The sequence below is a fragment of the Prionailurus viverrinus genome, chromosome B4, assembly GCF_022837055.1.
Source record: "Prionailurus viverrinus isolate Anna chromosome B4, UM_Priviv_1.0, whole genome shotgun sequence".
Classification (NCBI taxonomy): Eukaryota; Metazoa; Chordata; class Mammalia; order Carnivora; family Felidae; genus Prionailurus; species Prionailurus viverrinus.
In genome coordinates this window covers 116,672,789-116,688,250 of record NC_062567.1, presented here as the reverse complement: position 1 = coordinate 116,688,250, position 15,462 = coordinate 116,672,789, and the positions used below count along the sequence as shown (strand labels likewise).

At 36.9% G+C, this 15,462-nt stretch overlaps 1 protein-coding gene across 5 annotated transcripts in view; it reads right to left on the bottom strand.

The window, feature by feature from the left end:
* Window positions 1–15,462, bottom strand: part of TMPO (thymopoietin) — a 30,591-nt gene that overhangs the window by 9,105 nt on the left and 6,024 nt on the right. For 4 of the 5 annotated variants that reach the window (XM_047865877.1, XM_047865878.1, XM_047865880.1 and 1 more), the window contains exons 2-4: window positions 12,015–12,141; window positions 8,245–8,403; window positions 2,674–2,771 (exon numbers count right to left, since the gene is read on the bottom strand). In XM_047865877.1, the coding sequence (XP_047721833.1) occupies window positions 2,674–2,771; window positions 8,245–8,403; window positions 12,015–12,141 (384 nt within the window). Of the gene's footprint in view, window positions 1–2,673; window positions 2,772–4,776; window positions 7,405–8,244; window positions 8,404–12,014; window positions 12,142–15,462 lie in introns of those variants that run through there. The other variant, XM_047865876.1, reaches the window with a different exon arrangement.

The window sequence follows — 15,462 nt, the reverse complement described above, 5'->3', positions numbered from 1 at the left end:
TGAACATGGAAAAAGAATGATGAGTATAACTGATTCATAAATGAAATATATGAAAACCATGCTAGTTAAGAAATATTTTATTGATCACCTCTCAAAGTGACTAGGGCACTTTAATTTGAAAGTTGGCAAAGTATGCTGGCTCTCTTGTGTGAATTTTATTTCAAGGTAACTATGCAGGTCATGAAAGAAGTTTTTTTTGTTTTTGTTTTTTTTTAAGTTTATTTGAGAGACAGCTTGAGTGGGGGAGGGGCAGAGAAAGAGGGAGAGAGAGAATCCCAAGCAGGCTCTGCACTACCAGTACAGAGCCCAACAGGGGGCTCGAACCCACAAAGAGGCTAGATCATGACCTGAGCTGAAACCAAGAGTCAAGACGCTTAACCGACTGAGACACCCAGGAGCCCCATAAAAGTTCTTTATAAAAGAATTCCCGTTTATAGATGTAAAGGAATAAGAGAATAAGAAAAATCACTACCTTATAACCTCAAACAACATAGTGGTTCTAGGCAATAATCATAAATGGCTATCATAACCATTAAATGAAAGGGTGATGTGGAACTTTAAAATGGATGGGTCATGCTTTCAACATCTGAACCTATTACTAATTTAGCATTGTTTTCCTTCTGAAATGATGCAGTATGACAGCCACACCATTTATGAAGTATTCTGGTCAAAGAAACTGAACCTGAATCTATCCAATCCTCTAGTTTGATGCTGTGCAATATGGTAACCACCAGCTATTTAAATTTCAGTTAAATAAAATTAAAATTTTAGTTTCTCAACTGCACAAGCCACATTCCAAGTATTCAATAGCCACATGTGGCCAATGGCTACCCCAACGGACAAGAGATATAAAAAACATTTCCATCATCACAGAAAGCCTAGTACACAGCCCTACCACAGGTCTAACTTGCAGTCTACAGGACATATAGGGTTACAGAACAGGAACTTAAATGACAACTGAAGAAGCAATCTGCCAAACCCAGAATATGGGAAATTCTGGAGAACTGACTTGGTTTCTTCACCAAATTAATAGAGGGGAGTGGAGATAGCTACAGGCTTGTGAGATCAAAACAAAACAAAACAAAAATCACCAAATGGTATGTGTAGCTTACTTGGATCCTGATTTGAGTAATTTAATCATAAAAGAGGTATTTCTGAAACTGGAGAAATTTGAACAGATATGAAAAAATTAATGACTTTATTAGGTGTGATAGTATCAGTGTTATATATGTATATATGAAACAGCTATCTTTTCGAGATACATACTGAAAGTACTGACATTTTAATGTATGAAATTATGTTAGAGATTCACTTTAATATATTACAGTAAAAGCAAAATAAAACCAAAAGGAATTTAAAAAGCTAGAGGGTACACGGGAAGATGAACAAAACTGGTAAAACGCTTAAAACAAGTGACACTCTCTGAGTACAGGGTCCTTAAACACTTCCCTCCAATTTTCTTGATGTTTTGAATTTTGTAGAAGGCCACTATCATCTCCTAAATTTACTCTGTATTTATCCTGTCCCTCAGTTTAGATTCTCCAACTCAATTAAACCATACTTAATACCATCCTCCAACCTGCCTTTTACCTATTATCTGACCAGTCAAGCATTCTTGATGGCACTATACCATCCTGCCTTTATACTGAGAACCAAAATTCTCCATGCTGGTCTATTTCATTGTCCGTCACCAGATTCTTCCTAATTTCTCTTTTCATGTTATTTCCTTATTCTTCAGCATGTCCCTGCTGCTAAATAAAAGGGCAATAATATGTTTATTCCAGTACTGGTTTTGTATTAAACAAAATCTTTCATTGAGTGCTCTATACATTCTCTGCAATCCCCAAGCTTATTTCTAACAAATAGTTCTGAAATTCAACTTATCAAGTACATCAAACCAAGGCAGACATAGCTTAAGCAATCAAGAACTTCCTCTGAGGATGTGTGACTTTAAAATGCCAAAGAGAAGATGGAAAAGTTAAATAACCAACTAGACAAATCTTCCAGCTAGACAAATTAAGGATAAGGAAAATGACTCTACGGATAGCTATCTTGTAAAGGTCAGCCAAATCAATGCAAGATTAGAGTCAATAATTTGTTCTCTGTTAGTTCAGTTATACCTGTGCTTATTAGTTCTCTCTTTAGTTACCTACATTTTCCTTTTGAAAAACTGTACCCTGCCTCACCCACAAATGAAAAAGAATTTTCACCTCAAATAAGGAAAGAAAAGTATGGTTTTAGGAACAGACTAGCTTCAGAGTTGAGGGAAAAGCCACAGAAGACCAGCAAAAGTAGAAGTAAAATTAGAAATCTAGACAAAGATACAATATAAAATCCATCCTTTCCTTTAAAAAAAAAAAAATGCTTAGGCATTTCCAACCTTTTAAAATATTTCCCTTGAAAGTATGACTGGCTTTGAATCACACTTAGCACAGAATCAAACACAAATGAGACATTTATTAAACACTAGGCTCTTGCAGTTAAGTACAGGCTACGCTACTGACAAAAAACATGAAGTTTAGATTTCTAAGGCCATTTAATGAACAATGGAATGAACACCTCATTGAGGGCTGGAATTTGGGTGTCAACTATTAACCAAAGGCAAGGACATAAGCAAATTAGTGCTGTCAGATTATTTATACCTGAACACAGCGATCAGAAAACTAAAGATACCTGATTGTGTTCAACTCTTCTTTGCTTGAGTGTTACTGGAGTCTTTGCTCTGCCCTTTAGTGGTTCTCTCTTCTCAAGCTTGAGCTCTATTTTAGAGTCTGGAAATAACATCGGAGAAACATTACTCTCGGAACTACACAATAAACTACAATGTCATCCTCACTACTCTGGAACCTTCGTTTTAGACATTCTTATGTAAAACAAGTTTACCTACTGGTTATTACCTCAATAGACTACAACTGTTCAACTGTAATTTCTGTCTTTAAAAAGTTTACTTCCCCATTCATATTTTATTCATATTTGTTTATCTCCCCCACTCCTTACGATTTATTCTCCTCTCCTTTTTCTGGATCTAGTAGCCTAAAACATAAAGTGAATTCAAACTGCCCATGGAGGCTTTTCACTCAAAACAGCTTGGATGTGGGAAAAGGACATTAAAACACAGTTGTTACCATTCTTTTGTCCATACGGTGCATAACTACTATATGAATAAAGGTTAGCTATTAAAATTTGAAATATGGAAGAACAAAAGCTATAGGGAATGTTAAGGCTGAAAATACCTGCATGGTATCAAGCCTCTAATAATAATAAATAGATGTGGTGACATTAATACTTTAGGGCAGTTTAAAAGTCCTCCCTTCTGATTTGATGTGATTATAAAAAACCTGGGTACAACTGAGGTTAGAAGAATCCCACTTACATAAAATAAAACTCACAGGTCATTTCTCCTCCTTCTCTCCATAATAAAAAACATTTCTTTGAAGAGAAGCTAGTGCATATACATTAGTTAGCATATCACCACGATGCCAACAACTCAAATATATTTTTTATAGTCTTCAATGTTCCATTCACCTAGCCTTCGTTTTTTGTCACCATTTGAAGAGCTAGATTTTTTAAGTTTTATTTATTTAAATAATGTCTACACCCAACATGGGGCTTGAACTCATGACCCCAAGAGTCGCATGCTCTTCCAATTGAGCCAGCCAGGTGCCTCAGAAGAGCTAGACTTTTAAAGACTTGTAAAAATTTTAGTTAACTTCCACATTTTGTGGCCATTTATCAAAGTATAGCAAAATCAATGTCACTGTTACTACTAAAACTTCTATTACCAAAAATTTAAGTTAGATTATTTTCCTACCAGAAACAGAAATGGGAGTCAATTCTTAAACAAAAAGCTTAGTTTTGCATGAACCCAATGCACTGGTGCTAAAAAAAGTAGTCAGGATAGGTATGTTTTTGCTAATTATCTAGTCTGGTACTAGTCAGTCCACAGTCTACTTGCAAGTCTCCCCAAAAATAAACAGTGATTTTTACCATCTTAGCTCAAATAGTTCAATCTTTACTTAGGATTAAGGTACCAACACTACCCCCCAACCCCAAACTTCTATTAAATGGACTTATTAATATATTTATGTTTAGGATAATCCTTAGCATTATAAACCTTATATTTTATTAACTCAGAATCTAAAAATTAGAAATCACAAAGTAACGAACCCAGTAGTAGTTGAGCAGAAATGGATAAAACAATGAAGGTATCTGGTCACAGAGTAATTCTTCTCACAAATTTAAATTCTAACAGCCAATAAAAACATAGTGTTTAACAGAAGAAAAACCACAATACTTAGAATATTTTCAACTATACCACTGGAATCTCAAGAGAGTTTCAATGAAGAAATGGAAAAGGGATGTTCATCCACAAATACCTAACTTGTTGCAACTCTGAGAATAAAACACACATACAACATGTTTCTGGAGACCACACAATACTGTTCAAATTACAACTTTATTGAATTTGCAGAAGCATTCTACAGTAATACATTTAAAAAAATCACATTGCACTTAGTAGGTACATGTATACATGTACATTCCAGAAGACAAATAACAAACAAAATTACTCCCAAGAAGCTGCAAAGATGGACACGTATAATAAGAATATAGTAATGGCTAGGAGTACCAAAGGGACTATACTTTGCTGATACTTAATACTACTATTTTCAATAAGAATACAAAGAAATTTGATTATCAAATGCCTCTACAGTTAGACTCATCTTACAATCATAAAAATGAAAACAGAATATACTGCTTTATACAAAGTATAATATGATTTCTTATAAAATTTTTTAAAAACTAGTAACAAATTTGCTTTCAAAATTTAGATTAAGTCTAATCATCCACGAACCACAACATAACTTGAAAGTGTTATTTAAAAAAAAAGCGCCCCACTTTTCCAGTGTCTAGTTCATCTGACAAACTACAGTGATAGTGAGAATGTACTCTTTTAGAATTTTATTGTTTAGAGCAGTATTTTTAAAAAATGTTTAGTTTTGAAGGAGAGAGTAACAAAGCATGAATGGGGGAAGGGCAGAGAGAGGGAGACACAGAATCTGAGCGGCCCCCAGGCTCTGACCTGTTAGCACAGACCCTGATACAGGGCTTGAACTCACAAACTGTGAAATCACGACCTGAGCCAAAGTTGGACACTTAACCAACTGAGCCACCCAGTCACCCTGTTTACAGCAGTATTTTGCAAAGCATGGTCCATGAACTGTTTACTACCAGTCCTTCATAGAAATGAGACACTTGCACTGGAATGTAAATTGGCACACTGTTTCATCAATAAAATTTTGCTACAAAAATAAACCCTGTCATTGATCTAAAAAGCACCTCTAGATCCAAATTCTGGTGCATACTTATCTTGTCTGTAGATCAGTGACTGTCTGCAGACTGGCACTTTGAACTGCACTGATCTAGAATATTATGAAGGAATACAGAAGTAAAAAAAACAAAAGTGAGAAATAAAAAAAAAAAATGTGGACAAGTTCCAGAAAGTGAAAAGATATTTAGTAATATTTAAATCTGTGAAGACTCCACTTATATTCTATTTAGTGGAATTTCCTTAGTTTTGGAGAATTGTAAAATCTTAAGTAAAACAGGAGAGAGTGAACTATATGAGGCAAAGATTCTTTAAATTGTTTATATCAGGCTTTTTCTATCACAGCAACTTAAAAAATAAAAAAGGGAGTACTATGTAGGCAATTTTATACTGTAATTTGATAGGCAGAAGTTTGACTTTGAAAACAGCCCAATCTGGAGACTAAAAAGATCTTTAAAGAAAATCCTGGCAAAAAGCAATTAAAAGTACTTGAACTTCTTAGAAAAGCTGCTATGTTCCCCATATTAAAGATCAAATAAGGTGTCTTTATTCTTAACTTTATTAGTGTTTATTTCCACGCTTTTTAATTACTTTGTATACTTCTCCTCCAAATAATGTTCCACCTTTAAAAGGAGTAACAGCCAGCTTATTCTTAGAAGCTGGATTAATTTTACAGTCCTTCAGCCAGAGATATCGGCGACCTAAAGTGGCAGATCCCATGCTATGGGCAGCCATCTTTACTTCATCAAATGCAGCCTCACAAAGAAATGAGGCTGCATCATATGTTTTGCTCAGAATCCCAAGTGCCTGCTGCATATGACTAGGATCTGAACTAAGGATTTGTGCAGCCTGACTGATGTCTGCCTGCAGAGCCCGAACTACAAAGGCAGTATGGGTTGCAATCTGCAATGCTGATGCTGCAGCTTCATATGTTCTACAAAGTACTAAGTCCAACTGTTTATCACAAGACTCAGTAGAAGCTGCCTGAATACCTACGGGTGGAGCCGCTTCAGAAATAAGCCCCAGTATTTCATCATCTACTTTTGGAACTGATAATATCTGTGCTGCCTCTCTGGAGGAAATTGGATACTTGCATGCCAATGAAGGCAGTTGCCTGTCAATTTGCTGCCACTCCTCTTCAATTACTTTTAAAATAGATTCATGGAAGGGAAAAGATAGTTCTGGGGCATCTATTTTCTCATGTTGTGACTGCTTAGACATTTCTATGCCTAAAGTAGTGAGTGAGTGAGAGACAACAGTTTTGGCAAAAGAAGACATAACTTCAGATCCAGGTGTATTTTGAAATGCCACAAAGGAACCTGAATCCTTTTCGTCTACTGACTTTTCACTGAGTCTAGGGAATTTTCGTGGAGGAGACAGAGATTCGGTTTCTTGAAAATCAGATCGATCAATTCTCTTCCATCTGTTTTCTACATCCAGTGGGGGTGTAGAGTTTGAAGTCCCAGGCAAACTCCCTACCCCACCCTGGGCCAACAGAGAATTGACATAATCTCTGATTGCCTGAGCAAGTGGTGGAGAAATTACTTGTGAGCTCCCAGACTCTTCTAGTGCTTTCCTTTCACTGGAGAGAACTGACTGATCTGAAACATGGGACCTCTCAGTACACAATGGTTGAATTCCACTTTTCTCTCCACGGTAAATATTTTCTACTATATCTTTATAGCAAGTAGTGGTGGTTTCTTTAATCAGTGAAGGAGAAGCTGCAGCAGAGACCAACATGGCAGCGAGTTCATGCTGAAATGATGCCGAAGAACTTTTCTCTAAACATCTATCATGGCTAGACTTGGAGGAAGTAAACAAATTCCCTCCAGAGGCTAACTTCTGCAACTGTTCCCTGCCAGGCAAGGTTGTGGCAATAAGAGGTTCCCTAGGTGGGTCTCCCTTAGAAGTATGAACTTTCTTAGCTGCCTGTAGTTCAGTCCTGCCCAAAGGAGGACGGGTGGAGATTTCAGGAAAAGAAATACCCTGAAAAAATCCACCAGAGGGAGCAGTTGGAAGTTCAGAAAAAGGAACAAAATCCCTAGTGGACTTCACTTTCTTGTGTTCTTTCTTCTTTCCTGTAGAGGCAAAAGAGGCAGGAAGTTTAAGCATTACTTGTGTTTAAGCTGATTTATTTTTTTGCCTCTTTGCTAACATAGTGCTGTTGAAGGAAAAAACTATATTTCATATTCTGAACAACCAATCTGACACTCTGTGCCCTGGCAGGCAATGCTTATGGAGATATAAGCAATTTGGGTCAAATTAAATAATCATGAAATTGACGAACAAGTCATATGAATTAAAACTTTATAAATATCAAGTTGTTCTTATTATAGAAAGGTCATTGTTTCATGTACTAGTTAAAAAAAATACTTACTATGGTCAAATTTTCTTAAAATAGTCTACTAATAACATGTCAGAGTGTTTGCTTTTCATAGTTGCCCTGAGATCACATTATCTAGCAAACTATAAATTTAAATGCCTACCAATAGAAAACAGAGATTGTATTGTAAATACTACCACTATATATTAATTGCAAGAAATAAAATGGACATATAAGTAATAAATTAGTAAGATGAGATCTCAATAGTATAACAGAATGGAGAAAAGCAAGTAATAAGATTTAGCATTATATTTATACACATTTTTAAAAGTTCAAAATAATATGTTATTAGATACATATGAAAAAGTATTTAAAAATGGGTTGGAAAGATAAACACCAAATTAATGATAGCGGTTGCTTCTGTGTTGATAATACTTGGAAAGGGTAAGTGGGAAAACTTCACCGTTATTTTTAATACTTTATTCTTAGAAAAATGAAATAAGCAAAAAAATAATTTTATCTTCTTCATGGTTACTGTATCTTAGGAGTCTGAAAAAAATTACATATATTCGATTAATATCATTTAAAATTTTACCTTCTTCATTGTCACTGTATCTGTCCGAGTCATTACTTCCATTCTGTCTCATATTTTCTGCTGATGAAGAAATCGTTGGCAGAGGAGTTGACGATCTTGACTCTGTTCCCTGTTCCCTCAGTTTCAACAGTTTTTTCTCATATAGCTTTCTGGTTGTTCCTGTATGAAGGCAGAACTTGCTTTAATATCTGTATTTTCTTATTTAAGATCCTGCTTATCGTATTTACCAACATTAAAATGCTGCATTCATGCTTAACTTTTTTTTTTTTTTTTAACATTTATTCACTTTTGAGAGACAGAGATAGAGTGAGTGGGGGAGGGGTAGAGAGGGAGGGAGACACAAAATCCAAAGCAGGCTTCAGGCTCTGAGCTACCAGCAGAGCCCGACGTGGGGCTCAAACCCAGGGACCGTGAAATCACGACCCAAGCTGAAGTTGGACGCTCAACCGACTGAGCCACCCAGGTGCCCCAACACTTTACTTTTCTAAACTTAAGTGATTAAAAATACCATATAAAGGATTCTTTTCTAAAATAGGTGTTTTGCCGAGATTTTAATACATACATGATTATGTTTCTTTTAGTAGCATGGAATACACAGATTGATATAAATCTTTTTTTTTTTTTTTTAAGTTTGAGAGTAAGCACACATGTGCGGGGGGGGGGGGGTGGCGTGGAGAGAGAGAGAGGGAGAGAGAGAGGGAGAGAGAGAGACAGGGAGGGAGGGAGGGAGGGAAGGAGGGAGGGAGGGGAGAGAGAATCCCCAACAGACTCCACACTGTCATGGTAGAGCCTGTCAAACTCACAAACAGTAAGATCATGACCTGAGCCAAAATAAAGAGTCAGACACTTAACTGACTGAGCCACCAGGCATCCCTGGTATAATCTTATTATAGATCACCTACTAAAGAGCCATGTATGACTGAGTATTTTTGATTGAAAAGCTTTAGACTTTGTACATTTTCCAGTACTATGTAAATAGCATTTGCCTTATAGAAAAAAATCATTTTTATAAACAGACTGCATTCCTCTCAATACTATGATAAAAATCCCACAAATCTCAGAGATTAATATGCCTATAAAGAGCCATTCAGTTATGGGTAAAGAAAAGTCATCTACAGTTGTTTAGTCGAATATATTTTCATATAACATTGTGTAAATTTAAGGTGTTAAATCACATTTAGATATAAGTACTTTGTGATCAAATGACCTTTTATAGAAAATGTGTGCCACAAAATAGAAATTGTATACCAATTAGACAGCAAAGTAAAATTGATTACGAACACATTTTTAACACATTTCAACATGAATGACAATTTAAAGCCAAAAACAGCTTTTATTTTCTATTTTACACTAACTGTATGTCCCTCTGGTTTCTTTTTCTTTTTTAATGTTTATTTATTTTTGAGAGAGAGAAAGAGTGCGAGTGGGGGAGGGACAGAGAGAGAAGGCAACACAGAATCCGAAGAAGGCTCTAAAATCTGAGCTGTCAGCAGAGTCCGACACAAGGCTCGAACCCACGGACTATGAGATCATGACCCGAGCCAAAGCTGGACACTTAACTGACTGAGCCACCCAGGCACCCCTCTGTGGTTTCTAGAAGATGAACAAAATGATGGGGTGCCTGAGTAGCTCAGTTGGTTGAGCCTCTGGCTCTGTTTCAGCTCAGGTCATGATCTCATGGTTCATGGGACTGAGCCCTGCATCGGGCTCCTCACTGGTAGTGTGGAACCTGCTTGGAATTCCTTCTCTCCCACTCTGCCCCTCCCCCACGCATGTGCACACACTCGTGCTCTCTCCCTCAAAACAAAGAAATAAACTTAAAAAAAAAAAAGATGATTAAAATGATAATACACTTTTTTTTAAAGAAACAACACAGATCTCAAAATGTTACATAAGTAGCTGCAAGATGAACAGCTAGGGAGGGGAAAGTGGAAAGATGTTGTCAAAGGGTACAAAATTTCTGCAAGATGACTAAGTTCTGCAAATCTAATGTACAGAATGGGCTATAGTTAAGAATACACATGAAACTTGTGAAAAATGTAGACCTTAAGTGCTCTCACTACACATTCAGACACAAAATAAAACAGTGAGGTGATGGATGTTAATTGGCTTGATCATGTTGATCATTTCACAATATATACGTCTACAAAAACATCAAGTTAAACACACACACCATATAATACAACTTTTGTCAAGTATACCTCAATAAAGCTGGGAAACAATGAACAGCTGGTATACCAATATATATAATACGTACATTGATACACAATACACATATTTGCAGCATCTCCCTTTTGGAATTTTAAATGAAAAAATTAAATATCAAATATCTGTTGGTAGTTATATTCACAGGCTTATTACCAGCTATGTGGAAGTACTGTGTTAAATAAAACAAAAGAAAAACATTCTAAATTCTTGTTTGCAACTTTACCTATAGAAAAAAAAAAAAAAAAACAAATCTAGAGGCACCTGGGTGGCTCAGACTCTTGATTTCAGCTCAGGTCATGATCTCATGGGTTTGTGTGATAGAGGCCTGTGTTGGGCTCTACACTAACAGCATGGAGTCTGCTTGGGATTCTTTCCTCTCTCTCCTTCTGCCCCTCCCCTGCTTGCACACATGCTCTCTCGCTCCAAAAAAAATTAAATTAAAAAAAAATTCAAATTTCCAGTGTTCAAAACTTTACATAACTTAGAAGACCAAAATACACCTTGCCCATCTTGAGGTTACTGTCAAGACCCTCCAGAATTAAAGCAAAACCAGCCTTGCAAAATCACTGACAGTAACCAAATGATGGAAATCCAGTATATTATATTAAGTTCCAAGTTTTCTTTTAGTTTGTTCTTTAAGGGATCATTCTTGAATTCCAGTCAAAACAAGACTTTAAAAATGTTATTAAAAAAAATTTTTTTTTAAGGTTTATTCATTTTTCAGAGACAGAGTGTGAGAGGGGGAAGGGCAGAGAGAGAGGGAGACACAGAATCTGAAACAGGCTCCAGACTCTGAGCTATCAGCACAGAGCCCGACGTGGGGCCCGAACTCACTGACAGCGAGTTCATGACCTGAGCTGAAGTTGGACGTTTAACTGACTGAGCCACCCAGGCACCCCTAAAAATGTTAATTTTAATGATAACTGAAAATGGGTACTATGCTAGGAATTGATGGAGTTCCTTTTTTTTTTTTTTTTAATGTTTATTTATTTTTGAGAGAGAGAGAGAGAGAGAGAGAGAGAGAGAGATGGTGGGAACTGGGGAACTGGGGAGAGGCAAAGAGAGGGAGACACAGAATCCGAAGCAGGCTCCAGGCTCGGAGCTGTCAGCACAGAGCCCGATGTGGGGCTGGAACTCATGAACGGTGGTGAGCCTGTGACCTAAGCTGAAGTCGGATGCCTAACCAAACTAAACCACCCAGGCATCCCTAACTTGAGTTCTATTAACAAGTCCGTCACTAATTTATTAACTTGGATGAATTTGGCCATCTGCGTCACTTCAAATTTTCCTCAATTGTCATGTAAGACTCCTATGTCTCACCAGGTAGCTGTGACATGAGCACAATATGAAACAATTTCAACAACAGAGGTAATCTTGGAGATTATCTAAGTTCATTTCTCTCATTTTATTTTCCTTATTTATAGTTAAAGAAATTGTGTCCTGGTCATATAAATGATTAATGACACACTGGTCCTTAGAACCCAAACTCTAACTGCTAGGCAAGACAGGAAAACAATTTGGGGCACTTACAGAAAAGATAACTTGAAATTTTACCAACTTACCCACAATAGGACCAGGATTCACTCCATATTTCACAAGCTGATCCAAAAGATCTTCATTAGTGAGCTCTGTTACATCTAGATCATCTTTATCTTCTAGTCTGGGTTTATCAGTTTTCTTTGTGGCTTTCTGTAAACAAAGTCCGGTTATCATTTCCACATGAATTAAAGTGTTCACCTATTTTATAAGTCACACTGTATACAATATAAACATGCAAATTCACCCTCCAATTTATAGCTTTATTAGGCCTTAGCAATTTTATTAAGAGCAACTCATTATTTGAAGATATTTTTTAAGTTTAATTGTAACAACTCAGATTTGTAAACATTACTATTAAAAACAGTTTTGGCTAACCTATCTAAAGAGGAGGTGGTGTCATCAAAAATTCAAGAGTAAACAGCAAGGGTTTAAAGACTTTAACCCCGATAATCAGAGATACAATTTACTACTGACCACTTAAATAATCCTTAAAAATTTAAATTATTCTATAAGAGCTTACGACTTTACCATAAAGATATTTCTTAGTTATATTTAAAAATGATTTCCTTTAATTTAAACAAGCATATCAGAGTCTATGAAACCCAGGTGAATATTCAGTAGCTTTAGTAGCCAGTGTCTGACCACGAAGGAAGTCAAACTTTTTGACTATCACCTCTTGGTACAACTCTGGCAGCACATTTAGTTCTATATGGCTGTTTCACTTAGAAAAGTTCAGAGAACATGGAACAAGCTTTGAGAGAAATTTCAAAGGAAGTTTTCAGCATAACTTAAGCAATGAGTATTTGCTGGAAAAATATAAACATTCCAAGGTTAAACAAGAGAAGAAAGCAGAAGTGTGGGTGTCTTCTAGGGTTATGGCAAATAGCCCTACAAAATGCCTCAGTAACCCCAGAAAGCCTCAGAGAATTGAACAAAAAATAGCTGTTTGAATAATGGCTACAAGTATCAAAGTCAGTTTAGGCCCAAATTTCTATTTTAGGCAAATGAGTCAATACTATGTCTTTCAACTGCCTGACTCAGGCAGAGTATGTGACTCTTGTTCACGGGGTTGTGAGTTCGAGCCCCACGGTGGGTATAGAGATTAATTAAAAGAAAAAATAATGCATTCTAGGGGTGCCTTGGTGGCTTTGTCAGTTAAGTGTCTGACTTCAGATCAGGTTTTGATCTCACGGTCCATGAGTTTGACCCCACACCAGGCTCTGTGTGCTAAGAGCCCAGAGCCTGAGCCTGCTTTGGGTTCTGTGTCTCCCTCTCTTTGTCCCTCCCCTGCTTGTGCTCTGTCTCTCTCTCTCTCTCAAAACAAACATTAAAAAACTAAAAATAAATACTGCATTCTAGAAATATTTTATGCAAAATGGTGAAAACCATAGTTGTATGGACTGCTTACATTCAATGATGCTGAGGGGGAGAAAGAAAAATCAGGCATGATTTGGCCATGTATTAGAATTTCTATTTTGGGGGTGCCTGGGTGGTTCAGTTGGTTGAGTGGCAGACTTTGGATCAGGTCTTGATCTCATGGTTTTTGAGTTTGAGCCCCACATCAGGCTCTCCGCTGTCAAGACGGAGACTGCTTTGGATCTCCTCTCCCCCTCTCTCTACCCCTCCCCGCTTGTGCTCTGGCACTCTATCTCAAAAATAAACAAACATTAAAAAATAAAAGAATTTCTGAATGAAATCTTGCCATTTGTAACAACATGGATGGAACTAGGATATTACGCTAAGTGAAATAAGTCAGAGAAAAAGTATCCCATATTTTCAATCATATGTGGAATTTGAGAAACTTAACAGAAGACCATGGGGGAAGGGAAAGGGAAAAAATAATTTCAAACAGAGAGGGAGGCAAACCATAAGAAGGCTGTTAAATACAGAGAACTGAGGGTTGATGGAGGAGAGGCAGGGGAGACAGGAAATGGGTGATGGGTATTGAGGAGGGCACTTGTTGGGAGGAGCACTGGGTGTTGTAGTAAGTGATGAATCATGGGAATCTACTCCCGAAGTCAAGCGCACACTGTGTATTACCTAACTTCACAATAAATTATATTTAAAAATAAATAAAAAAATAAAGTTATAGGATTTCCAAAAAGTAATTTTTTAGCAAAATTAAAATTTGAAATATTTCATATAAAGCAAGATTATGAGAAATTATTTTTTAAAGATAACTGCTAATAAGAATAATGATATCGATTCAAGAGAAATCTTTTAACTAAAAAATGGCTGTGAAACTGATGGTACTTTCAGAAAGCTTTAATACACATATTGTGCTAATTTAGGATCAGGCTCAAATCTTTAAGCAACTTACACATTGATATCAAAAGTTGCCAAGAATCTAAGAGTTTATACATCATAGCCTTGCATTCTTTAAACACTTTTTAAAAATCAAATAGACCAAATCTTGTGTTAGTGACCTACCTGAATTTTCCAAAAAAGTGTGGACAGGTTGGGAAGAAAAACTTCCTTGTATAACATACTTTTAAATAAAAGAAGGGGCGCCTGGGTGGCGCAGTCGGTTGAGCGTCCGACTTCAGCCAGGTCACGATCTCGCGGTCCGTGAGTTCGAGCCCCGCGTCGGGCTCTGGGCTGATGGCTCGGAGCCTGGAGCCTGTTTCCGATTCTGTGTCTCCCTCTCTCTCTGCCCCTCCCCCGTTCATGCTCTGTCTCTCTCTGTCCCAAAAATAAATAAGCGTTGAAAAAAAAAAAAAAAAAAAAAATTAAATAAAAGAAAATCACCTCCCACTCTAAGAATGTTCAAATTCTACTATCAACAAAACATTCAAAAATTTTAATTCTTACAGAAGCCTGAGGTTTTCAAGAAATCTCTTTCTTTGGCACTCACCAGTTCCACCTATTTGTTTTTTTTTTTTTAATTTTTTTTTAACGTTTATTTATTTTTGAGACAAAGAGAGACAGAGCATGAATGGGGGAGGGGCAGAGAGAGAGGGAGACACAGAATCAGAAGCAGGCTCCAGGTTCTGAGCCATCAGCCCAGAGCCCAACTCGAACTCACAGACCGCGAGATCGTGACCTGAGCTGAAGTCAGATGCTCAACCGACTGAGGCACCCAGGCGCCCCAGTTCCACCTATTTGTAAACATACTTTATCTTCTCCAGAAAAACTCCTTGAGCAATAGTCCCTAAATCTGGCTTGTTATCAAAACCTCAAAACTTCTGGAAGTTACCCCTATTTTAAAAAGTCTTAACCCCATTCTGAGATCTAATCTTGGGCCTGAGAATCTGTATTTTAATGTGTATCTCAGGTGTTCTGGATGCAGCATTTAAGAGGGTAGCAGAAAGAAGAGGCACTGTCATATTCATAATGTATCCCAAGCATCTAAAATTTAAAAAGGACTGACAAAGGAGTAGGTAGTTGATAGCTGTTTTCTTGAATGAATTAATGAGTGTCATCTGGGGAGGGAAAAATAGGTCATTCTTAAAAACCCATTTCTTATTAAGA